The 26,529-nt window shown below is 43.0% G+C and overlaps 1 protein-coding gene across 1 annotated transcript in view; it reads right to left on the bottom strand.

Moving 5' to 3' along the window:
* Positions 1 to 261: 261 nt before the first annotated feature.
* The window catches only part of otog (otogelin), a 56,055-nt gene continuing 29,787 nt past the window's right edge, over positions 262 to 26,529 (bottom strand). The window contains exons 21-53 of the mRNA XM_068575407.1: positions 25,601 to 25,708; positions 24,344 to 24,482; positions 23,447 to 23,581; positions 23,125 to 23,271; positions 22,580 to 22,699; positions 22,336 to 22,452; positions 21,591 to 21,747; positions 21,317 to 21,343; positions 20,210 to 20,392; positions 18,652 to 18,930; positions 17,435 to 17,552; positions 17,005 to 17,084; positions 12,894 to 15,844; positions 12,437 to 12,614; positions 12,192 to 12,343; positions 10,250 to 10,339; positions 9,993 to 10,179; positions 8,871 to 9,091; positions 8,487 to 8,625; positions 7,817 to 8,011; positions 6,942 to 7,151; positions 6,734 to 6,838; positions 6,033 to 6,137; positions 5,847 to 5,948; positions 5,520 to 5,618; positions 5,398 to 5,438; positions 5,024 to 5,099; positions 4,447 to 4,625; positions 4,191 to 4,295; positions 3,426 to 3,545; positions 3,206 to 3,251; positions 644 to 723; positions 262 to 462 (exon numbers count right to left, since the gene is read on the bottom strand). Of these exons, the coding sequence (XP_068431508.1) occupies positions 262 to 462; positions 644 to 723; positions 3,206 to 3,251; positions 3,426 to 3,545; positions 4,191 to 4,295; positions 4,447 to 4,625; positions 5,024 to 5,099; positions 5,398 to 5,438; positions 5,520 to 5,618; positions 5,847 to 5,948; positions 6,033 to 6,137; positions 6,734 to 6,838; positions 6,942 to 7,151; positions 7,817 to 8,011; positions 8,487 to 8,625; positions 8,871 to 9,091; positions 9,993 to 10,179; positions 10,250 to 10,339; positions 12,192 to 12,343; positions 12,437 to 12,614; positions 12,894 to 15,844; positions 17,005 to 17,084; positions 17,435 to 17,552; positions 18,652 to 18,930; positions 20,210 to 20,392; positions 21,317 to 21,343; positions 21,591 to 21,747; positions 22,336 to 22,452; positions 22,580 to 22,699; positions 23,125 to 23,271; positions 23,447 to 23,581; positions 24,344 to 24,482; positions 25,601 to 25,708 (7,192 nt within the window). The remainder of the gene's footprint in view (positions 463 to 643; positions 724 to 3,205; positions 3,252 to 3,425; positions 3,546 to 4,190; positions 4,296 to 4,446; positions 4,626 to 5,023; positions 5,100 to 5,397; positions 5,439 to 5,519; positions 5,619 to 5,846; positions 5,949 to 6,032; positions 6,138 to 6,733; positions 6,839 to 6,941; positions 7,152 to 7,816; positions 8,012 to 8,486; positions 8,626 to 8,870; positions 9,092 to 9,992; positions 10,180 to 10,249; positions 10,340 to 12,191; positions 12,344 to 12,436; positions 12,615 to 12,893; positions 15,845 to 17,004; positions 17,085 to 17,434; positions 17,553 to 18,651; positions 18,931 to 20,209; positions 20,393 to 21,316; positions 21,344 to 21,590; positions 21,748 to 22,335; positions 22,453 to 22,579; positions 22,700 to 23,124; positions 23,272 to 23,446; positions 23,582 to 24,343; positions 24,483 to 25,600; positions 25,709 to 26,529) is intronic.

The following is a 26,529-nucleotide window of genomic DNA, read 5'->3' on the forward strand; positions in this document are numbered from 1 at the left end:
TCGTCTTTTTGTGAATCTTTTGGATAGCAAGGTCAAACGGCAACTTCTGTGCCACGCAGTACCACCTCCTTGCCAGGAGAGGCAGCAGAACAACTAACTGGAGTAGCAAGAGCGTCTCATGCAGTCCAGCCAATTAGCTCAGTATTCTACTCTCCCAACTTTCTAAAGCAACATGATGGCTGAAGTTTCTTCTTCCTCTTCTTCTATTGTTTTTGTGGTTGTAGAGGATCTGAGTGTATGTGCGTGTGTGTGCGTGTTTGTTTAGGACCACTGGCAGGAGCAGTCGGTGGGCTCCTGGATGCTGTAGCTGACCCAGGTGGCGTTGCCGCTGCAGTAGAGCTGCACAGAGCGCCGCTGCAGCCCCGTCTCCCGGCAGCACTTGCAGAAACGAGCGTACGTGTTGATGTTGTAGTTGTAGATGCTGGCGGACGGACACTTCCCGTCACATGACACGATGTTCACCTGCGGGACACGAGAGTCGTTACAGGGCCACGAAGAGAAACAGCGAAATGAATGAAATGGGAATTTTCTCAATCTGCTGAATGTTTGTACTCCGGTAAAAGTACTTCCTCAACCACTGCGTTGTATCTTCAGACTGTTCTTTGAGTCCTGCTCATAACTCATTGACGAACTCAGAACGTACCGGCCTGTTGCTGCGACAGTCGTTCTTCCTAATCGTCATCCTCACCGTCACCTTTTGGCAGGACTTCCCGTCTTCTTTGCCTATTCACGCGACAACAGACCAAATCAGTTGCAACAAAGCTGATTTAAGTTGCATGTGGAGATTCCATGAAGGAAAGGAAGATCTCAGAGGACAGAGGCTGTAGATCATGCACAAGCTGAGTTAGATGATGGATACAAAATCATACTTTTTTTTATAAAAGCTTTAACGTTAAAGCAACAGAGGAGGAAGCTTTACAATCGAGACCAAACCAACATATAAATATATAAAAATATAAAAGAGCTGATGAGATGCTTCATGCTTTTATCACATTAACAAAAGGGCTTCAACCTAATATTTTCAAATATCAATACAAATTGATATATAAATAAAATGAATGAAACAAAAAGACAAAACAGCCATTAAAATATAAAACCAGAGGAGCAGTAATGTGTAGCTGCTATGTGTGGCATCTGGTTTGTCAGCAGTAAGATGTTAGTGCTTGCAATCTTTCTATTTCTGGTCAGTTTTTTTTTTACTCCTGATTACTTTTGATCCGTTTCCTCTTTCACACAGAATAGTAATCTTCACGTCTTCCCACAGTTATTAAGCCACTCTTAAAAAAGAACAAACTAGACATCTCGTAGTCACTCGTCAATAATTATGGGCCGATATCAAACATCCATCCCACCGCGACCCAGAGACGGCTCTTGTTAAAGTTTTTAAATTGCATACGCTTAAACACAGACAGCGGCATAATTTCTGTAATAGTAGCATTAAATCTCAGTGCTTATCACTGGATGGACAGTAATTAAACTGATTTGAATCATGCCTAAAGGACTTGGACAACGTGTCTATATCTAATTTCATGTTTGAGAAGACAAATATGACATGTGGAGTTCCCCTTGGCTCCATTCTGGGGTCTCTTCTGTTTATAATCTACATGCTTTCACTGGCTCAGATTGCAGGGAAAAAACAAAAAAAGTTATTAATTATGCAGATGACACACACATTTACATAAACACATCACCAAGGGATCAAGCACTGAGTAAACGCATGGAACAAATCAATAAATGGATGTTTTCTTTAATTTTAAAGACAAAACTGAGTTTGTAGGGTTTTTTTGAGCTACGGAGGAAAAAGATCAAAAGTTAGCGCTTGACTTCAATCATGAATGATACATAAAAAATACATACCAATCCAGAAATATTGGTGTAGACATGGAGTCAGAAAGGAATTTAAACAGCCACATTTTGAGCTTGCATGAGATGTTTCTTATTGCAATGCTTCTTGGAAGTTGCAGTTTTAATTTTATCACCAGCTCGTACTATTGACCCACATGTGGACCTTTTGTACTGACGCTTAAACCAGGAGAGTGTTTTACTCTATTATCTGGGTGTTTTTTTTTTTTTTTTGGAAAGATGATTCTTTCCGTGTTCGCACTAATGAGTCTATAATGGTGACAAATCTCACTTAGCAGCTTCAGTTTCCCACACAGCTGTGTTGGGTGAAAGAAGACCCGACACCAACCCACATCAGCATCTATCGACACATGCAGACGTCTACGCCCGACTACTGGGCAACTACCAACAGTACATTGTTGGCAATCAACAATGCACTGCCCACACAGTGCTAAATGGGGAAAGAGTTTTGCTGTCGTATACATGTACGTGATCCACAGGGAAGGGCGGGGGTACTGTCCTCTCAAGTGTGACATCATTCTCGGCCTACAGAAAAGATTGTGTCCCCGCCTCCTTTGAGGTGTTGAACCACTATTATCCATTATCACATCTTTTAAAGATAATGACTTCATACATAATCCTCAGGTGTTCACAGCTTCGAGAAGCAAGCGGGATGCAACATCTGCATCATAATGTTGTAAATATTTATTTTCATTTTTTGGAGCACAAAAACATTTAGGAAGATAAAAAAAAAACTACAGATTTTTATTTCACAGACACCTGAAATGAGACAGCAGTTGAGAGGACTGTTCTGCAGGTTTGGTTGCAGTCAGACTTCCATTGTGTTTTATCATTTTATTATTTGGGAGGGTTTTGGAGGGAGTACATTGTTGAATATCAACAATGGCACTGACAAGCCTTGTTGTTTTGGGTACCTCGTTCACAGTTTGTGTTAACTGTGGGAGTCAGGGGGCTAACAGGGAAGGGCAACAGAGGGAATCCAGTACCTGGTGGGATTGGTACATGATGGTAAGCTGCAGCACCAACACCACAAACCCATTTGCATGTGATCAGATGCTTTTCAGTGACTAAACTACTGCTATCATTTGGCACTTTTGAAAGAGTTATCTGTTGCCATTTGTGACTGAATTCACTGAAAAGCACGCTGACGGATCTCTCTAATCTGAATAAACAGCAGACAAGTTTAACCGAAAATTAACAGCTGGGATGCAGCTCAGACAACGTTGGTTGGACTGAAAGGCAAACATGTTGTCAACATGTTGAGTGGTTCTTCAGAGTATCTGCAGCGGCCAAAGCTCTACTCTAACTACGGTGCGCCGCTGCGCTCAGATCAGGTACTCACACGTCTTGCAGCATTCGTCCATGTAACTTACGACGGTTCCGCCGATCTGAGTGCAGAGAAGATTCAAAATGTTGAGAAATAAAGGAAGAAAGTCTCCTTCAATATGAGAAACACCGGGAGTTTGTTTCTTTAGAAAGTCGATGACCCTGCAAAAATATTATATCTGTGTGTGTGTGTGTGTGTGTGTGTGTGTGTGTGTGCGTGTGCGTGGCATGCTGACCTTCATACACTCTGTCTCGTTGAATGGGGGGCAGCTGTATGAGTAGGAGATGAGTGTTGGTCCCGACCGAGTATCTGTGCAGTCAAACTTCATGCAGTTTGATACCCAGGACTTCCCTGGCTGAAAACACAGCGGCAGCATCAACTGATGTACTACAGTAGTAGTACTACCACTACTACTACTATTACTACTACTACTACTACTACTACTACTAGTATGAGCCCGACGTGGACCTGGAGTTAAGATGTTTTTCTTTGTAGCAGATACATTTGGGATTAAACCACAGTTTGTTGATAAGAAGTGGGCGTGACCCATTTTTTGTGGGCGTTTTGAAGCTTAGAGTTCGGCAATTTTAACGTCGCCATCTTGGTTTACGGTCGTCATATACATATACATATATATATATATATATATATATATATATATATATATATATATATATATATATATATATATATATATACCAGTGAACATGAAGTGGTCATTTGGGCAGAGGATGAGTGACTAAAACACACCCGCTCCGTCCCTGGTAGAGACCTGTCAATCATCTTGTAGCCCACCCTAAAACATCCCCTGCTTTATGGTCTATCTGACCTAAATGAGCATCATTTACTAAATGTACATCATGCTGTATTGAAGAAGACTTGATTGAGACAATGTCATGTTTACAATGTTTACTGAGGGAATACATCAAGAGAGAATTAGAATCATTTATATAGTCTTCTATGCAACCAGAGGAGTCGCCCTCTGATGGTCATTTCCTACCTTGTAGAGAGCCGTCGTCCCATTCTCGTGTTCGTAGAGGCAGGAAATATTCTTACAAACACCGCAGCATGTCGTCTGGTCCTTCGGAGGGACGTAGATCTGGTTCTGAAACATGGTGAAAATAAATAAATAAATGATCTGAATAAATTTAAGATAATCCACTAGAAGAATATAATTTTTCTTTAAATTCAGTAGTTTTTATGTATGTGTGTGTGTGTTTGTGTGCGCGCGCGTGCGTGCGTGTTGGTGGTCTTACTGTTTGGCAGTGGGCGGTGCAGTTGATGCTGTTGGTGCGTAGCAAGTGGAAGCCGCTTGTGGGATCGAGGCTGCGGCTGCACTGCCGGCTGTGACACACGCCGTTATCGTGGTGCTCCACCAGAGTCTGACCCGGACGCAGCACGCCACGCTCTCCGAACACACACACCGCCTCGCGCACTGAACGAACGAACACACACATATACACACACACACACACACACACACACACACACACACACACACACACACACACACACACACACACACACAGAGTCAAGGTCAGAAGTCACAGTGGACAGAGGGTTTGTATTTTTTGTGAAAATAGCTGTGAAAATTCACATCATCTTTAGTTAAATTGTCTTTACGATTAAATCATTTTGATTGTATTTGTTTATTTCAGCTTTTTCTTCTTCTCCACTCCCGATATGATGTGTGCCTGTATTAACCTTGTATTTGTGTGTTTATCCATTTGAATTGATAATCAATGTTTATTCTTTTAGAAATATTAATTAAATTCAAATAAACTTTATGTGATTGTTGTTGAGAGAGAATGTACAGTTGCTGCAGGTCCTCACCACACTTGTATCTTTTACAGGCACATTGGTTCTGTGGGTCAGACGAGAAGGCCCGGTCCAGCTGGGCGGCTTCTCCCTAAAGAGGACAAGGAGAACCGAAACAGGGACACTTAGAGAATACACAAAAAACCAAGAGAACCATCCAAGATGAAGCTACGAAAATGGCAGACAAAAAAAAAAAAAAAAGGCAAACCCATGCAGTTAACCCATGATCATATAGTTAACACATGATCAAATAGTTAACACATGATCAAATAGTTAACGCCGCTAAAGGATTGACAGATTAACATTGAGTTAATGTGTTAATCTGCCCAGCCCAAAAAAAAACATAATTCAATCTCAAAGCAGACTGTATATTTAAAGTCATGACGTACCAGGCCACATTTTGGGGAGGCGATCTTTTCACAAGAACACTCTGAAATCACAAAAACATGAATGGTCATCATCTTCACATTTCAGCTGTGTTTAGGCTTTAAGATAATTTTACGCATCGTACCGCATGTTTGGTTCGGACAGCAGCGACTGGGATTGGACAAGGACGCCACCGACATCCAGACAGGACAAACAAGCAGAGGACACCTGTAGGGCTCACACACTGTGCACACACATGCACACGCACACACACCCAAACAAGTCATGTAGGTAAATACTATATATTATTTGATGTTATGAAATTATAATAATACCACACCAGGCAGCAAATCTCCGGTTCTGCAGAGTGAAGCCGATGCTTCAGGTCAAATACACCATAAATAAATAAATAAATATATGTGTATGTGTATGTGTATGTATGCGTGTGTGTGGTGTGTGTGTGTCGTCTGACCACATTGGTAGGCAGGGCAGCAGCGGTCTGTGGTGTTGGGATCCACCGTCAGCACTTCACCATCCTGGCAGAGAGGAGGTATCTCCGGACAGGAAGAACACACTGCGGTAAAAACACACACTTTGTTTGCACCGACGGCATCACGTTAAACTGCTGATGATTCACCGGCAGTTCAACGTTACTGACTGCAGATGTGGGCAAGACAGCAGCTGCCGTCGGCTCTGGTGGCGATCAGAGTCTGGTCGTCTCTGCAGGCAGGAACATCCGATTCGCAGAGTTCAGGATCACACTCTGAAAAACAGAAACATCAAAGCTTCAGGGAAATATAGTTACTTGTCTATCTTAGTTGAGGTAAATGTGAAAACATACCACTTTCATATCTGTATCTGTACCTTGGATTAGCTTAGCATAAAGACTGGAGACAGGGGGAAACAGCGAGCCTGGCTCTGTCCGACCATTAAAAAAAGAACATCTTAAAACTAAGATCTTAAATAAAATGTAAAAACAAGTTGTGATTTTGACTTTGGGGCATTAATGTGAAATATTTCAGGAGCTTTCTGCTAGCTGAATCCAACACTTAATTTTGACGTTATTGTACACTTTAAACACATAAGATATAAATAAATTATAATTGTGCTTAATATATTGTCAAGTTGGGATCCTTATGGTTTGATTTTAAAGGCACAGTTTCTGAATTTGATTCTTATACACTATATCTAAAAAAATAAAATCATAAAAAGATGAAAATCTCCCCGACAGTAAGAAAACGTAAAGACACAAATCATCTATGTTGCAACTATTTGATCCAGATGTTGATGGTAAACATTAGTGCATCGCTCGGACAATAAAGACAAGCCGTAAGAGTTCATTTATCAGAGGAAACTCACCACACACGTAGTCCGGACAGCAGGAGTCCTGTCTGTAGTACGACACCAGCTTCTCCCCGTATTTACACTCAGGAGGGATCAAGTCACACAGGCTCTGGTTACAGACTGTAGACAATAACAATACAAATAAAAGACAAAATGAGCCTCAGATTTCATGCGTCTCTCTTAAAGATGTTAATCTGAAGCTCGGGAACCAGCGTGGCCTCACCGCAGACTTTCTGCGGGCAGCAGCCAGCGTCCTCGGCCAGGCTGATGAGCACCTCCGAGGCTCGCCGGCACACCGGCGCCGTCACGCTGGAGCAGTCGTACTCCACAGAAACGATGGAGTCATTGTCGCAGCGGTACATGCAGCAGGCGTCCTTGGAGGCCTTCCACACTTCACCGTGTGCACGGGGAACGCCGGCGCTGTCGGTGCAGGCTGCCAACACACAACACACAATGGGCCCACGGCACTTCAAACAACCAAACAACCCAAAAGTCAAAATTCTGCTGTAAATGAAACGCTTTTTTTTTTAAGGATGCCGAAATAACTACATAATGATATAGATTTATAAAAAGCCTGATTTCATGCTTTGTTAGATTTCTCTGCAAGACGACAAGCAAAAAACTTTTTGAAAACGGTTGTTCTCTGAATAGAGCTCGGCTAACGGTAATGGGCCAGTCTACGCTAACATTGTAGCTGCTCCATTAAATCTCAAAATAACATCATACATGTGTAAATAAGGCAGCGTGGTTATTATTTGTAACATAATATATACACACACATTTATACACATTTTGTGCACTCATATGAGGTTTTTAAGAACAGTATTTTTTAGGGCTGGCCAAAGTTAAAAATTTTTTATTGATTACTCCATGTTCAGTTTGTTGCTTACTTTAAAGATGTATGGTAAAGACCAGCAATGGATTAACTTTATACAAAAGCAATAAGTGCTTTTGATGTTTTCCAGTTAAGTGACAGGCTTAAGTGACAGACATTCCAAATTTGGTCCCTTGAGTTCATTGGTTGCTGCCGCAGAAAAATCTCCCGTTATAATTTTTCCCCAAGTTCCTAGAAATCAAATCGGTAAACCGTCGTTTTACCACACTTGTCCGACGAGATGCAGAGGGCAGAGTACGGCCGGTGGAGGAGTGTGCCCTCGGGGCACTCACAACCCTCTGTTAAGCCCGAACAATGATCTGGGTCCGGGTCGGAGTCAAAGTCGTGGTTGGGGCAGGACTGAGACGTGCAGGCCGGCAGACAGGCTTTATACCGGAGAGCGCCAGGACACAAGAAGGCTGTAGGCGGAGACACAAAGACGTCACGTCACTTTACTTTATTGAGTTGGTGCAAAAGAGCTAATTTCAGCAACAAGGCAAAGCTTAGTTTATATTAGCTGTAATGAAGCAGAAATTACCAGAATTTAGCAGCTAAATCCAATTGTTTTAAAGGAAATTCAACTTTCATTATTAATTTAATTTATAATGCTTTTAATACTTGACTTCTTACTTTACAGGCTTTGCATGAAGGTAATAAAGCATGAATAGGCGATTTGAGTTTACACATCTCTGGAGGCATCTACGTCTATGTTCAAATCTCTGTTACACTTGCTGTCTTTTTGATTCCTCACAGTTCCTTTAGTTTGTACACCATCTGGTGGTGATTCTCCGTCTGCAGAAGCTTGCGACTATGAATAAAATATGTAACCATATTTTCTCTCTTCACACAGAAGAGTTTCCCTTTGGCTCAAAGAGAAGCTGGTGAGCCTCTTACGGCAGTAGTCTGGCCTCCTCCACTCAATGCAGATGTTGAATTTGTGGCAGGAGGCCACGTATGCGGCCAGCGCCACACACTGGTTGTTGACGTACTCTGCATCTCGTACCCAAACCTCACAGAAGGTGCTCGGCGGGACCTAGAAACAATAAACCAACAGTAATTGTATCAATATATCTACTGATGAAATGATACAAACTTGTTTTAGATGTTAAACAGCCAAAGATGAAAAGATGTCTTTGGCTGAAGAAAAATGAGAGAGCAATAATGTCAGAAAAGGGCTGACAACTTGACAAGAAATACAGCCTTTTCACACTTTTTGTCTATTTCAGAGACAAGCTTAGAGCATTTGTGGACACAAGTAGACGGGCGGGTAGTACGTACAAAGGCGTGGCAGGGGTGGAAGGCTTCATTCTGCAGCATGAGCAGGCAGTCGGAGCAGTCGCTTGTGGAGCAGTTGAGCTCGCGGCGACGGCTGTGGCTGATGTAACCGGTGGTGTTGGGAACCTGCCAGCTGTCGATGAAAACAGCCGGATCCTCACTTGCGCTCACCGTGGTGCCGTTGGCCAAAGTCAGGTCGTTTGTTGGGTCTCCATCACAGAAACCTGAGAGAGAAGAGGGGGGGAGAGAAGATGATAAAACGCATTTCATCACGTCTTTGAGGTCGGCTATTTGTACATTGACGAGCAACGTTAACAATTGTTTTAACTCTTGGCAACCAGAAAAACAATATAAGCCAGAGAGAGACGCCTAGCTACAAGGTGCACATGTATGAGCCAGGCTGTACAGTTCTCACAAGTGAAGCTCATAGTGAAATGTCTTAATTCATACATTCTCTCTCCTGACCACAGTAGGCGAATCCTCGGCTTTTATAGAAGTATATGCTTCATGTGTTAAAGCTGTATTCTCTCTCCTGACCACCTCTCTGGTTGTATAGAAATATATAGAAATGACTCTACTTCTCTCTTGATTTATTTACTCAGTAAACATTGTAAACAAGAGTTTATGTCTCAATCTCTAGTTTTAAGTCTTCTTCAATACAGCATGATGTACATTTAGTAAAACATGGTCATTTAGAGTCAAACAGACCATAAAGCAGGGGATGCTTTAGGGCGGGGCTTACTGTGATCGACAGGTTTCTAGAGAGACGTATACAACATCTTTACGTCACTCTTCAAAATTGCAAATATGGTCACTTCTGTTCACTGGAAGATGGCATCGCCGAACTCAAGGCTTCAAAACATACATCCACAAATTGGGTCTTGTTCACATTCTTAAACCAATCGCACACTCCTGTACAAATTTGCGGCTTCAGGAATACAATTTAATATTCCCTACCTCCCTAAAGAAGAAATATTCCATTTTTATAGAAATTAAAATGTGTAAAATAATTCACAGTAAGATTCCACAATGTTTTCCAACTTCTTTGTGATGGCTCCATTAAGAGGAAACTATGCCTTAAAGATCAGCTGTTACAGTGAATGGTGTGCTGGGAGTAACCCTCACCACAGAGGCCCATCGTGTGGAGCTTGTTGCCGGAGATGTCGGTGTCGATCACCATCATGCCAGTGCTGTGGTACCACTGCAGCTTGAGGCCGGCCGGGCTGCGGATAAGGTACATGTTGCCGGTGTCGTAGATCTCGAAGCCAAACTTTTTGAAGCGAGGCTTGGCATACCGCGTGTTGACGTAGAGCTGAAAGAAGACGTTATTCGATCAGTTGCATTCATAAGCAAAGAGAAAAAAATGTAAGCCTGCTTCTTACCCTCCTCTGCAGCCGGTTGATGATGATGTGGTTGGATTTGTGCGTGATATTGAGAGCCACCAGACACAGGTTGGTAAAGTTCCAGAGGACCTTTGGAAGGAAAGTCCATAATTAAACATCCCCAGCAGATTACTTACAATAAGATATATATATTTTTAATTGTATATTTGAACATGAAAATGAATCATTAACCAACTGATTGTGTGCTGATTCATAGAAATGTAAACAACTTGTTTAATTTTGTCTTACAACGGGAATTTTAGATATCTCTTTTTATCAAATCTATTTTCTCCATGTTTTTATGAAGGAACGCATAAAACTGAGGTTATGAATGTTGTGTGAAAAAAACCCTCTGCATAAACCATCAGAATATATGAAGGAATAAACAAGTAAAGTAATATGCATGAGGTTATGAATGCTGTGTGAACAAACTCCTCAAACTCTTAAAGTTTCGTGGATGTAAGAGCTGCTGAAGTGGAGATTTCTGCATGAGAGTCTGAGAACAAACTCCTAAAGAGAAAACGTCCTTTAAAGAGATGTTTAGTTACATTCAGAGGTAGCCAACACAGTGCCCGCGGGCACCTTGTCGCCCGCAAGGACCACGTGAGTCACCCACAAGATGTGTTCCAAAAAATTTTTTTTAAAAATTGAGCTTCATCAAAAAAATATATATATATATCAACCGACCATGGTGAAACTCTTCTCTGTATCGCAAGCAGCGGCGTTTTGCCTCAAACACGGGCGCGCACACAGGTGAGCACACACTCACACACAAATGCACACACGGGCGCGCGCACAGTGGACAGAGAGAGAGAGAAAGCGACAAAAAATATGTTGCGTGCTATTCACAATGGGATTTGCTGCTTTGAGCTATCACTATTTTAAACTATCAGCGATTAGTTTTAAAGCCTAACAGTTCATGTACATGCGGGTCAAGACAAACAACAGGCTGCAGCCTGGAGCTCCATAAACAACATTTCTGACTTCGCATATCGAGAGTCTCAGGGCGCAAGAGGAAATGCTGATTTTAAATGTTCAACGTGCGCCGTTAACAGGCTGCGTTGCGCATGCGCAACTCGCCAATTTTGGCACTTTGCCAAAAGCCGATCTTTATGAGATCTCCGTGAGATCTTTTCTGCTGTCGCGTCTTTCATCAGAAAACATACCTCAGCTCAACATTGAACTGAGCTGTGTCCGTATCAAATCTACAACCCTGTTGTAAAAAGATTTGTAGAAGAAAGCAGTTTACTGAGCCACTAATACTGATGCAACCTGATGCTCACATATCTGCACTCTTTTGGTTTTCCACAATACGTTTTTTAGTAGTAATTAAATATTAGTTATTTCTTGCAAAGATATAACTTTATTTTAATTTTTCTAACAAAGTGATAAAAACATTTTTTCTAACCATCATTGTTGTGGAAATTATTAATAATTATTGTGAGGAATAATTAACATTGACATGTGATCAGACAGTTCACATATAGTATAATTAAAAGGTGATCTGTGGAACTTTGTTGTTCAGGAAGTTTGTATCAAACAAGTAGCCCTTCGTATTATTTTGTACCTCAAAGTAGCTCTTGGTTTCACAAACGTTGGTGACCCCTCCATTACACATTCTGAAGACTCTTCAGGCGAATAGGGTCAAAACATGAACTCACAGATATCACCATGAAACTTCACCACTTCATCACTGACATTAAACAAAAACATTGTGTATTAAGTTTTCTGAGATGTTATGTTTAAACATGCAAACGAGGCGTTATCTATCTTATAACGATAACTTCTGGTGAACTTAGTAGAAATCTACAGACGCAAGCAGACCAAGTAGTAAAATAAACACCTGAATGTGTATTCTAGATATTTTATTTTCACTCATTAAAAAAAGACGAGTTATAAAAGCAAAATAGCCCCATATCTTTGCGACGTGTGATTGACTCACTGGTGACTGTGAATCGGCGGGACACTCCTGAACCAGGACGCTGACGGTCTCGTTGGACAACTGGGTCACGATGTAAGAGGCGGCTTTGTAGACAGCAACACTGTTCCCGTCAAACGTGATCAGGTTCAGATCGGGGAACATCGTGCAGCGACCTACAGCACACAGGAGGGACGACAATGAGAAACTGAAATTATCTCCCCCGTCTTGAGGGAAACATCACCGGTCTGGAGAAATGAATTCCTCACAGGGACACTCCCACTTTGGGCAGCACTTGTCTCCGTTGACCAGTACGGCGAAGCCGAGCAGGCCGCAATTCGGAGGGTCGGAGGTGAAGGGGCAGCTTTGAGATTTGTTGAACAGGACGAGCTGGTTGTTGACGCAGATGTACTTCGTGCACTCATCGACGATCTCTGCATACGGAGGCTGGATGAACAAATGAAAAAACACGTAACATCAAGAAGTGAAACAACACCAAAAAATTAAGATTGTAAGCAGGAAAGAAAACCAGTGTGTCTTAGAGAATTATTCAACTAAAAACTGAACTCTATGACAAATGTTGAGATAAATTTCAAGCATCAGTTGGGGCTTTTACTTGGAAAATGTTTGGTGCACAGGATTATCACTAAATGGTTAGAAAACATGAGAATAAAACATACAGGTTGTCCTTTTTGAAATATGTGACTGAAGGGAGGATCAACCTACTGTGCATATCCTCGTAGGCGATACCGCCATGGACGTCGTCACCTCGGCCGAGTGTCTTGTCGTTTCCAAAGGTGTGTAGAGCGACGTCGTTGCAGGAGACGTTGCAGGAGGCGTTGTTGTACCTTGACTGGTATGATGGACACCGTCTTGTTCGGTAGTCTGGACCGAGGTGGCTGCTGGGAGCGACGTCGTAGCGGGAACAGCGGGTGTCTGGGTAGAGATCAAGTGAGCGTCAGGCAGAGGTGTCGCGGATGGCGACGTGGGTGGCGACGTGGATGGCAACACGTCACTCTCTTTGGTCGTCAGAGTTTTTTCAGGTCTGGCTGACTCTCTGGCAGCTGTAGATACTGTGACTGTCTTGAGAGTGGGAACAGGCGCCAGACCGCTTACGGTGGCGAGGTCGGGAGGCACCGGAGCACTTATGGTGGTAAGTTCGGGATGTGCCGGAGCGCTTACAGTGGTGAGGCCGGAATGTGCCAGAGCACTTACAGTGGCGAGGCCGGGAGGCGCTGGAGTGCTTACGGTGGCGACGCCGGGATGTGCTGGAGCGCTTACGGTGGCGAGGTCAGGAGGCACTGGAGCACTTACGGTGGCGAGGTCGGGAGGTACTGCTGAGGTTGTGTCGGCACGTACGGTCACGCCGGGTGTGGTGACCGACCCGGCAGATGTTGGAACAGTTGCAGACGGTAACCCTGACATGGTTGTTGATCCCGGACTTGAGGGGATGGTCGGTGAGCCGAGAGTGGTCGAGCTGGTCATTGATGTTTGGGGCCTTGTTGCTACGGTAACCCTTGTGGTGATTGGCCAGGCAGTTGACCTCTCAGTCGACGGGATTCTGGGGGTAACTCTTGTCGTCAAAGGAACCCTGGGAGTCGATCTGACGTCCACTTTGGTGGTCGTCATTGTAGCCGGCTTAGATCTTTCCGTGGTGACTACATCCTGGACAGTCGCTGCGGTGGAGGTGGTGGTCGTGTGCGGCCTAGACCAAGACAGAGGCGTCGCGGTTGTAGCTCTTGTTGACACCTCCGCTCTGCCAGTCGCTGGATGCGTTGTCTCTGTAATCGGCTGCACTGTGACGGGTCTGAGCTTCGTGGTGACATCGCCCGGTGGAGCTCTTGTAGGGACGGTGGTGAGTAGTGTCTCAGTAACAACAGACGTAAGTGGAGGTGATGGAGCCGCCACGTCGTTCCTGCTCGTCGTGGCATCAATCTCAGTGGGTGGGATTTCAGGAGGCGTTGTAGTTTTGGTCGTGGTGACCATGGCAGCAGCTAACGTCACGGAGGTGACAAACGGCATTGATGTTACGGGAAGCCGAGTCACTTCGGTAATTTTAGTAGAAGTGACTTCCAGGAGGACAGTTTTGGAGGTGTCTGCTAGTGGCGTCTTCATTGTGGGACTGGAGAGCGAGGCGGAGGAGGTTTCCCAATGCGACGGCTTGAAGGTACCAACGGTAGGGGCAGGATGGGTGGCGCTCTCTGCTGTCGGTAAACGTGGCACAGCGGTGGTTTTCAATGGAGGCATTGGCAGTTCAGTTGGTTTTATCGTAACAGGAGGGCCTGTGGACACGGTGGACATCTCTGGAGATCTGGAAGTTGTGGTCCAAGTGGTTTCCCCTGCCGTTGACCATGAGGTTCTCTCTGCATAAGTCGTGGTGGTTGACGCGGGAGAAGTTGTGACGTCGGTAATCTTCAGCGGTGGAGGTGCAGCCGTTGTTGTGGAAACTCCCGGTATTTCAGTGTGGTCACTTTCAAGTATTGTCAGTTTCTTTGTTGTGGTTCTCCAGTCTGTTGCAGTAGAGAAAGGAGCAGATGGTGTACTTGTTGTCGGTTCAACGTGGATTGGAGATGACGTTGGTATCTCAGGAACAGTTGTTGTAGAAATCAAAGGTTCAGTGGGAGTAGTGAGCAGAATCTTCTCTGTGGCACCAGGTGGTGATGCTGTTTCTGGACTTAAGTCAGGTGTTGTCTTACCGGTGATGAAAGGTGCAACTTGTGTGACTAATTTGGTGGTTTTATCGGAAGTGACTATGGGTAAAGATGTAGTTCCTGTTTCGACAAGAGGTAAGATCGGCAGAAGTGAGGAAGTTACTAAGGCTGTGCTTGGTAAACCTGAAAAAATTGGTGTAGGTGTAGTTGTTGTTGTTGTTGTTGTTGTTGTTATTGGTAGAGTAAGTTGCTCCACTGTTACAGGCTTTGTGCTTGTGTTTGTTATCACCGTGGTAGCTGAACTGGGAACAGTAGTCCGGTCTGTGACTGGAGCCATCTCTGAGAGTGAAACAGGACTCGAGGCGGTTACAACCGAAGTGTCTGCTGCTGAATGCGTCATGGCCTCTGTGGCCTCTTTGGCCTTTGTGGTTGGGTGCACAACAACGGGTGGAGGGGTACTGACAGAGGTTGGCCGTTCGTCAGGGCTTGCGGTTGGTGCTGCGGACGTAGGCAGCTGCAGGGTCGTGGCAGCAGTGGTGGAAAAGAGTGGCTGCCGCAGGTCGGTGGGCTTGATGGAGGAGGTGACCCAGAAGAGTGCCGTGACAGCGGAAGGCGAGCCGGTGGGGCCAAAGGAGCCGGTGGTGGAGCTCGCAGCTCTGGGCGTCGATGCTGCAGCAGTGGGCAAAGCTTCAGTTGCTCTGCTGGTAGACAGCAAATCCTCCACCTCCGGCCTGACAGCAGGGGGCGCTGTTGGGGGAGACGGGGGTCCTAATGTCCTGAAAGGTTCAGGAGCTACAGATGTAGAGACTGAGACCGGATGCGTCAGCTCTTCAGGGGCGGGAGGTGTTTCAGATGACGAGGTGGTTTTACTGGTGGGAGTGGAGAGGGGAGGCGTAGAGGATGCTGTGGTGGTGGTAGTAGTGGTCTGGAGGGGCCTGGTGGAGGCAGCAGTGCTTGTGATGTTTGCAGAAGCCACAGCTGCAGAGGTTGGCGTTACAGGCCGCACAGCAACTGGACTCTTAATGCCTGAACCCAAACAACAAAGAGACGTGTGTTAGAGCGACGCTTCCTTTGGGTCTTATTTCATGGAGGGTTTGGTCTATTTTGGGTTTGAGGTCATGTAAGCTACATACTTTCTAAAGCCTATCTTTGCTGACTCATCTCTGTTTTCTGCTCATTTAAGGGATTTGATAATTAAAGATATTTAATGTTTTATCTGAAACTAAAAACAAGTTTAAAGGTAAAGGTCTAAAATAAAAATTAAATAACAGTGAACCATGGAGATTATTACATATTCTCCCCTGATTCACTTTCAACTTAACAATTTCCACTGTTGAGGACGCACACAGCCAAGTGAAGACCAGTAGAAGCATCAGTGATGCTGCATTCACATGGACTCAAACGCTGGACGGCCAACCAGAGTTAAATATATTTTTTTGTTGCTGCCGTCAGCGACGTAATTTACATCCGAATGCTAAGATACCTCGCTCACACCAGGACAACGTTCTTTAAGTTTGCACTGGAATTTGAAGAGAAAGCTGCGTTTTAAAGTTACATGCATTCCTGGAATAATTGAATATGATTTCACCGCAGCAACATATTGTCATGCATATCATGTTTTTGCAGTCCTGCTTGTTTGATTTTCCAATGACGTTCAGAAGGTGACGCTTGTCTGGCTGATTCCAAGTGCACAAGTCCATCAAAGTTAAAGGAGTAGTCTGCAACTTTGGAGAAACCAACGATGGTTAAGATAAAAAAAAAAATTTTAAATCCTCAAAAACACATGAACAAATGCTGGAGGACGAGTACATGAGAGATTCGTTCGGACTTGTTTCCTTCTTTGCAGAACTTGTTACGTTTATTACTGCTGATAAACAAGATTGATGAAAGGTTTGAAGGATTAATGATTTGGTAGGACGAATGTTTCTCCTCCAAAATGTTGCTTCATTGAAAGACATCACAGATTCGTTTTGATTTGACGCCATAATATCAAATTATTGTTATTATTGCACACTGTTAAACAAGATAATATAAAAATGTCACTTAATATCAGAACAGTCAGAACAGTTGTTGAACAGTCAAGATTTGAACTATCCTGTGCAACCGCTGCTCCAACTATCCAACCAGACAATGCCCTGTTGAATGAAAAAATAAAAATCAGTTTTAACATCTGACAAAAAACTCACAGTCTTCAGCGAAGACACAGCGGCGGGTGACCTCATCCAGGACCATGTGAGGGGGGCAGACAGGAAGGCAGCCCTCAACCCTGTACAGGGAGCGACGCAGTGCCGTGAATACAAACAAGAACAATAAAACGCACAATGAATGATGTGTTTCATGTCACTTTAAGGCTATAAAACACACAAGCAGTTGCGAGTGAAACAGCTTGACTGGATTAAAACATCACGTCAAAAGTATAAATACACTATAAATATGGTGCATGGATTATGTTTTAATTGGAAGCAACGTATCAGAGAAGAATTCTTTGTACTGCATGTCTTAGATAAAGCTATTATTTTCAGCTCAGCAGAGGCTGTGTGTGTCTCTCGAGCTCCAGCGGAGACCACGAGCCGCTTCGAGTCATTTGCAGGTTATTGTAAAGGTCAAAGGTCTCACTGTGGGATGGCGCCGCAGGCTTCAGCGGACGGGTCGCTGCAGGTCTTGAAGCAAGGGACAACACAGGAATCATACCTCCACTGACACCGAGGACCCGGCAAGGCGTCCGCACTGGGCCCTGATGGGAAAAGACATGTTATACCTTTACTTCAATTAAACTCGCTGAGGAACAATCGCTTTTGCTTCTACCGTTTCTGTTTTTACCATTAAAAAGTACATTTGAGTAACTTTTACAGCACTACACAAATAAAATGTATAATTATTAACACCCCTCTAGACACACCTGTTTTTGAATCTTCTTTATTTCTTTGTCTATGTATATGTAGGTATTTATTTTCTTTGTCTATTTTAGGTATAGATTTTTAAAGCCTCTTTTGGACAGTTGTAAAGAAGCGATTCATCAAAAACAGCCTCCGAAGATGAAGCTGCAGTGTTTTTACTGGTTTTAATAAGAGGGTCTGTTTGTTCTGGAAGAGCAGAGACCCCAGTGGTGAAATCCTCTGAAGGAGGAACACTGAGGGAATCCTCAGCGGGAGAAGCTGCCTGCAATAAAGACAACAACCCCTACGATCCCACGCCCCTTCACCACACCCCCTCTCATGTTATTGTTTTGATTTAGAAAATTACATATTTCATAATGTCATATAATGTCAAAATACACTATTTGTAAGAGCCAGAAACACTGAACACACCCATTATTGTCAGATTTTCAATTTTCTAATGTCCTTGGAACACATCATGTGTCACAAAAGCTTTCCTCAGGAAAAGAAGAAAAACTTTGACTGGAACTTTACTTTACTTGTTGCTGTAAAAACTGTATGCACAACTACAATAGTCAGGGTAGCTTGAGGGAGGAAGTCGACCTGTAAACTTAGATTTAAAACTCTATTCATTTCTTATTTCTCAGATCCTCAATTCCTTTTCTCGCCTCTCTCGGATCTCAGGAAGAGACACGAGGAGAGAGGTAAAGGAAACGGGTATTAAACAAAAGGAGACATCTATGGTTCGGAGACGTAATTGTAAAGCGACCATTTAATTTGACTTGTTGTTTAATTGTTGAATTAGATGTTTAGGGGTGATTGACAGCCCTGTCACCATGACAACACCATTTTGCTGGAATATCCTTGTGTTTTCTGTGCGACCAGTGTAACCCTGACAGTAGAGTAGCAGTGTGTGTGATGTGTTCGCTGCACGTTGGTCGTCTCAGTGCCACTGACCTGTCAGCCTGAACAGCGTGGCCTTGCGGAAGCTGTCGGTATGCCGGTACTTGAGCAGGTGGAGGCGGATCGGCGTGGCGTGCAGGAAGAAGCCCGGTTTGGCGTGGGACTCCAGCGCGTCGTAGCCGGGGCTCCAGGTGTTCCTGTGGAGGACGAAGGTGGCTCCATCCCAGAATGCATCGCTCCCCTCCCACTTGGCCAGCCTCACCTGGCCGCCCGGGGTCGCGGACAGGAAGTAGTTTGGTCTGTCGGCCGCCTCAAAGGAAACCCGTGATGTGTCTGTGTAAAGAAAAATATATGAATACACACACGAGGAATCAGCCTATTTTGCCATTAGTGACATCACCACTTGTGGTTAAAGCTGATTTCTTTCCTCCAGCCACTTTCCAGAAAACACCCTTCCCTTTCATGCACTGATACAGCTTTATACACTGAACCCTGCACTAGTAATGAAGACACTTCTTTTCCGAACGCTGAAGGAAGTGTAAGATCAAACTGCAGAGCCTCTTAACCAACCGTGTGGAACATCCAGTCTTTCTCTCCATGAAGGCCTTTTTCATTTACAAACATCATTATGGAGCAGTGAGGAGTTAGGCCTTTCTGCAAGCTATAAAACTTATTAAAGTTGCAACATTTGCACAATCCAGTCTCATCCAGCATATGTAGCTAAAGCTACAAAACAATAAAGCGCTGTTATTTGTAGATAGCCCTCAAAATCATTTAGCACTTCATCTTTAGCCAGGAGAACGCCCTTTGTTCCCCGCGTGAAACGAGAAGTCAACGCTGATTTATTTGTAAAGTAACTAGCGTACTTCGCGAACGGCACCCAAACAACAATCATTGTCTTAACCTAACTAAGTATTACAAAATGTTTTCCTGAACCTAACAAAGTTTTTTAAGATCTTTTCTTGAACCAAATATAACCCAGGTTAATATAACCTTAAATAAATAAGAGGTTAAACATTAATGCAATCAGGGTAACCTAATTGAATAAGTTAATAAGTTCATTGAAAATAACTCAGAATGGTGGGTCACACTGTTGGTTTTACCTGTTTACTTTGTGTACCGTTCCTTTAAGAAATGCAGCGCTGTTTGCTGGTGTTTGTGCGTGTGTGTGTGTGTGTGTGTGTGTGTGTGTGTGTGTGTGTGTGTGTGTGTGTGTGTGTGTGTGTGTGTGTGCACACGAGCATGCGTGCGAGAGAGAGGGACAATAAAGCGTGCCAGATGAGTGAAAGAGAAGTCAAAACGAGTGAAGAGACTAGCAAATAAGTAGAGAGGGACGTTTTGAAAAGAGTAAGTTGCTGTTGCTAAAAGAAGTTCTATTGAGGTCTGAATCGGGATTTGATGAGTTAAAACTGTATTTTTCAAGTGTCAAACTAGTGTGCTATTTCCTGATTTTGTTCAGCTGAATGTGAAGCCAAAATGACCCGTAGCTAAACCAAGACGGTGGTAATAAGTTTATATTGTGTAGTTTGTGCATTTTTCTTTGTGTAAAGTGAAATGAGAAGCTACATGCTGCTGCGTAAATAAAGATGGAGTCTGACCAGAAGCGACTCACCGTGCGGTCGGGCTCTGCTGAGGCCCGGCGTCATCATGAACTGCAGCAGGACTCCAGCGGCGGCAGCGGTGGCGGCGCTGAAGTTGCCACGCTGCAGGAACACAGAGCCACTGGATCCGCTGGCCGCCAACAGTGTCGTTCGATCCCTGAAGGTAATTAGCCGGAAGGGCCCTTTACCCAGAACTGCAGACGGGAGGCCATGTTAAAGCAGTTCTAGTCCCACTTGCGTCACATCGTAGCGACATTTAGTAAACCTTTCGACTCAATTTGGGATTTTTTTGACAGTGTATTTTTCCAGCAGTATGGAAGTGAAGTTTGGAGAGGGTATCTTAAGGGGAGCTGGATCTCGCTGCTGCAGTTAAATAAAATGTTTTCTAAAGGCACTCTGGTGCTCGGAAACACTATCCCTTTGGTCCATAGGGGTCGCCAAAATCAACAAAAAAATGAAAGCTCCCTGTAGTAACTTTAAATTAAATAAATTGTGTAACAGGAAGTTACCTTATAATAGAAGTTGATGATGTTCAGGAGACTCGTAGGACTCACTGTACCAACTTACCTTTGCCAAATTTTAGTCTACATTAGAGCTGGTGGATTTCTCAGGTTTTCATATGATATTTTCATGCGAGCTTAATTAAGACTGAGCTACAGCCTCTTAAAAACATAACATAACTCTTTAAATCTCAGTAATACTAAAACTTTGCAACCACAAAATTTCCCCTACCTCTAGTTTCAGCTTATCGAGGTGGAAACAATCCATTTGCACTACTGAATATATATAAATATTTGAGGATTGCATACCTTGGCTGTACCGGGAGAAGCTAAAGACAAGTGTCCATGGTCAAATCAGTCAGATCAAAAAATCATTAAAAAACATTAAACAACAATTTGAAAGAAAAAAATAATATTCTGAGCCATAAAAGTCTGAATGTCTTTGTAAACTCAAAATAAATCATGACCCACTTCTGTGTATTACGCCGAGCTCAACTCAGAGGAAAGCTTATTTATCAGTACCTCATGTGTACACGTGTGCGTGTGTGTGTGTATGCATGTATGTGTGTGTGTGTGTGTGTGTGTGTGTGCGTGTGTGCGTAAGAATGTTGAGCATACCTTTGTTGTAGAATTCACAATCATACGCTGCAGAGAGAAGCACAGTGACACTTAATAACAATAATAATAATAATAGTTAGAAATGTTAAAAAGTGCTTCATAATTAATAAAAACAGGTAACAGTTATGAACATAGCATATTATGTATAAAAAGAATATTCTTATAGTATTTGTAGTATTTCATAAAGAGCTGTTTAAGAAATGAACATAATTGGAATAATGTGTATTATTATATGATCACTTGAAACAGACGTTAAAGTGAAACTCTGACTCACGGCACAGAGACGGCGAGCGCCAGTCTAGGGCGACGCCCTGGTGGCAGCAGCGCTGGGCGTACGCCGCCACGCTGGTGCAGAAGCACTCGCAGTCGCCGCCCCGGCTGCAGGCGCACGTGTCGGCGAGGCAGTTCATGTAGAACCAGGTGACGTCCACCTGAGCACGAGAGAAGATGTTTATCCAGGATAAAAGTAGTTCACAAATGTAGCTAGTATATCTAATGAAGAGATAACTAAAATAATATTAAATAATATTTACAAAAATATATAATTTATATTATTAATAATGAACATGTTCTTTTAAAAATATGGTATGCATATAGGTTCTTTTTTTATTAAATATAAAATGTAATGAATAGTTTGTAATTCATCGGGAATAAAAGTAGTTCATAAATTAAACTATTATTTTTTTAAATAGAAATAATAGGGGAATGTATATATATATATATATATATATATATATATATATATATATATATATATATATATATATATATATATATATACACATACACACACAGAATATTTATTTTATACTAAACAAATATATATTTAGTTTTCTATTCAATTTTAAATGTTACATCCATTAAGCATGTTATTTGTTTGTTTCTGGGAAAATCTCCATAGTCTTGTATTTCAGTATCAAACACTGGCACATATTTGTTTCATATTTAGTTTGAAGTCAGATATTTGAACTGTAACAAAACGTCGTTTTAGAAGTAGCAGTTGTAGTACTGGTACTCACCACCGGGTGGCAGGCCTGGAAGACCTCGCTGAGCAGGACGCCACACTGACGCTTCGCAAACGGCTCTCTGAGAGGACTGAGGCTGCAGGGGTGTCTGATGTCTGGACTGTTCACACACTGAACACACACACACACACAGGTTGTGAACGTTTGTGGTGGTGATCGGATAACAACTCATCACATCATTCCTTAGAAAAGTGTTGAAAAAAGCAGAAGTCAAAATAGAGCTCAAGGAAAGGTTTACCTCTGCTGCCGTCCAGCTGTTTCCAAACTCCTGTGGCGTCGGGGAGTCGATGTTGTCCGGCGTCCGCATCTCGTTCACCGTCTTCATGTCGAAGTTTCCACACAGCCCGCTGAGCTGCCTCTGAACACATAACCAACATCTCTCTTTAATTATTAATAACCTTCTGATTCTGAAAGTGAAAAAAGGGCTACCAAACAGAGAGGCATGTCCTGTCGTTCTCATTGAGCCTTTGATAGTGAAAAACAGTCAATGCTCCGAAACAGACCATCTTCTCTCTGATGGTCTGTTACTTGACGGACGTCTAAAGGACTAGTTAAAAGTCCCTCAGATAAAATAAAGAATCGAGTGTTGAGTCCAAATCTTTTACCAACGTGGAAAGGAAGTAGTAAAAGCCCTATGATAACTAGCGCTTCACCGGCTGATGATGACTATGTGATGCAATGGAACGCTTGCAAAGCAGGCGAGTAAGAGCAGTTTAAGAATAAAAGACTTGAAATGTAGACGTTTTGAATTCAGGCCCTCTGGAATCTCAACCGGTGTCCTACCTGCCAGCGGGGTCCGACCTGGACGTGGACGGTGGTCTTGCGGTCCCAGAGGACGGTGACGTCCTCATCGGGGAAATGAACGACTGTGAAGTACCCGGCCGGCCAGATGAACATTCTCTGCTTCCGGTCGATTACGCTCGACGGATTCTGCAAGAAACGAGATTCCAGAGTCGACTTGAAGACAATCAGCTGACAAAAAGAAGCGATTACAAAGCAACAAACCCTTCACTTCATGCAGTTGCACATGTTTAGAATTAAAGGCAACATGTGTCATTCCTATTTCTATATATATGAAAAGTATAAATAGAAAAGCGCCTCTCACTGGCTCCCCAGAGTCTTCATCGAACGCGACGAATGATCTGCCGATGTTGATCAGCAGAGACTTCCTGCAGATCACGCCGCTGTCAAAACAGTCCACGTTCTCGGCGGTGACGCTGAGCATCGCATCGCCGCTGCTCTGTAGAGAAGAGGAGGCGCCGTCATGCTGAGGACAATACACCAATTATAATACATGTAAACTGTTTTCATGCCCTATTTTAATCTATTATTTTTCTACATTTATCGCTGATTTTTGTTTTTACTGCACAAATCCAATTTTACTTAAACTTGATGCTTGATCAAAGTTATATAGATTATCAAGTAAACAACTTTACATTTAAAATAATAACAATAATCTCTTGTAGATCATTTAATATGATGTTGTCTTTAAGATTATTTTATTGAATTGTTCTGATTTTATATACTTTAGTCTGTTTTGCTTTGTCTGTCAAAGAACTTTGTAAACACTGTTTTCAAAATGTTTGTTATATGTTGAATAAATAAATCCGTTATTATTATCATTATTATTATAGCTCAGCAAAATCTTATTTTTGCTGCTGCCAATATTGAGCCTTAGGTTCATGTTGGTAATGTAGAAAAAAAAGTTTAAACTTGTTTTTTACCAGTTTAATTATTTAATTTTAATTTAATTTGGGCAAAAATAATTCATAAAACTGGAAATAAATACAGTGAAAATGGGATTCTATTTTTTTGTACTTATTTAAAACCACTTAACATCTTTTTGCTGTATTTTTAGAATTGTTTTAGAAATGGACAAAGTCAAGAGGCCCTTGATTACTGGAGTGATTAACTTTACCAACTAAAAACATCAGCCTCCAAAGACAAAAAGTTTACAAGTGACCGTGTGACGTCGTGGGTCTCTAAATAACCCTCTCAGTACCTTCACCAGGTAGACTTTGCATGCACCAACGTAGTCGAACAGCAGCCCGTCGAACGTCCGGTAATGGCGGTCGCCGTAGGCTGTGCACATGGACGGGCACGGGCGGAACACGCATTGGAACGTCCCGTGCTGGCAAACGCTACAAAGACAGCAAAGCATCAGAGATTTAGCAGCAACTTGTTCTCACTTGTCCATGTCTAATGGGCCCCTCTTTAGTCCAGAGTTAGGGAAGAAGGCCGTTGAATTGTCAACAAAAGGCTGAATCGTCACTATTAGTCTGTCATCCACGTCTCGAAGATGAATGGGATCACTGGGAGAGAGTTCTCCTTTCAACCAGTGATGAACAATCTGAAGCAAAGAGTTGTACAAGGGCCCACTCTGTTTTCAAGCCCCCCTCTTTCTTTTTATTTTTTCTGTCCCCTGATAGCAGAGAATTATGGATATCAGGTGGCCATTCTTGGCAACAATCTCAGCCTCAATCTCAGAACTCCACACTTTCAGAAGAAATCTGACTTTGAAAAAATTAGCATTGCTGTTGGAGATTTGTCTTGATTGACAGTGTGTAAAATACCCAGTAGAAATCTGTGGGATTGGGGAGCCCACAACTGCTGGCCATCAGAAGACTTTGAGAAGATGTTTTAGTAAAAAATAATTGTCTTATGATTTTTGACCCCCAAAGTTTGTTATAGAGGCTTTCTGGGGGTTGAATGGGTCCTTTGTGGGGTCTCCGGCTCCCCAAGACACCCCCTGCCCGTTTTTCACACAATGCTGACAGATATTGTTGGTGACTGCTTGGTGGGGAAATAAACTAATGTGTCAGGCAAATCCAATTAGTTTTCTCAAATCTGATTTTTAGTTTCCGCACTGTTATTTTCAAGTGATCAGATCACCTACTGATCTGAACGTGTTGCCATCTTGTGGGGGCCCAAAAATACTTTTTCTCATAGACGTAAATTGGGAAATAGATGTTTTCAATTCAACGGATCAATTTCCCAGTTTGGACACTCGATTAGCCGTTTATATAACAGTAGGTTTTTTTTCCTTCCCCCAGAATGACAAGGCTGGAAGGCGGGGCTAAACGTGATCCCTCCTATGGGCCCCAAAAGGCAGAAAGATGTTCACAGGAATGTGTCCACACATTCACTTCCACACTTTGAAATCCTACTCAAGTGAACCAGAGCGTCAGAAATACAAATCAAATACGTTTCGTGAAACATTTATGTGTTTTGAGTATTAATCATAAATGCATGGACGTACCACTGGTGGCAGGGGGAGGAGACTCTGTCGCCGGGGTAATACTCCTTTCCTTTCCACAGGCAGGGACAGGAAGCAGGTTTAAAGCACTCGTCTCCGTGCTTCAGCAAGCTGCAGATAAACACAAACTTGTTAAAAGATAAAACGTCTTTCTGTGTGATGGGACGTAGCGGCTGGAGGTTAATCTGATCTGAGCTCATTTTCTTGGGTTGAGTTCCGCAGCTGTGGAGCTTTGATCTCACTGGAGGCCAAGATGTTTCAATCGTCCACGAGCAAGATCCTGCTAAAGTTAGCTTGGTTCATCCACTGAGAATCATGGGTTTCTATAATACACTTTGAACAAACAAAACTTTATAATTTGCTTATACCTCTGCTTTTTATCAACGGGGATCTTCCTATTTTCGAGAAGGCGCTTTTTATGTCTTTTTTTTGTTGAGTTTTTAGTATGAAGAAGTTAGACATTTTATCTGAACAGAGAATCATTTTTATTGCTGCTGTTTACATTCATTGTGATGAAAAGAAATGCACTATAGGAATGTACAACTGTTTTTGTTTTGTTCATCGTGAGTTTTTTGATACAACTAAATTTCGTAGGTGCACGGTGACAATACATGACCCTTGAATCCTTGAAAGGCACCAACACCACCCAACTAAACCAGGTGACACGTGAGAACGTGTCTCACATGGACAATCTCCTGTTAATCCAAAACATTGTCCAAGTTCAAATGAGGAAATGGTACAAGGACTTCTTGTAGTTGAGACAAACTGAACCAAAGATGACCAGCAGAGGCGAAGCCACTCGGAGTACGAATGTGTTGATTGACGTTATCAATGGGGCCAATGGAGGGGCCAATGAAGAAGCCTCGTTAATACGTTTCTATGCAACACAAGCAACGCTCGGGGCTCCTGTGCTCCATGATGAGGGCCGCCCT

This window comes from Clinocottus analis, unplaced genomic scaffold, assembly GCF_023055335.1.
Source record: "Clinocottus analis isolate CAN_PGR_092001 unplaced genomic scaffold, fCliAna1.0.p SCAF_1, whole genome shotgun sequence".
In the NCBI taxonomy this organism is placed as follows: Eukaryota; Metazoa; Chordata; class Actinopteri; order Perciformes; family Cottidae; genus Clinocottus; species Clinocottus analis.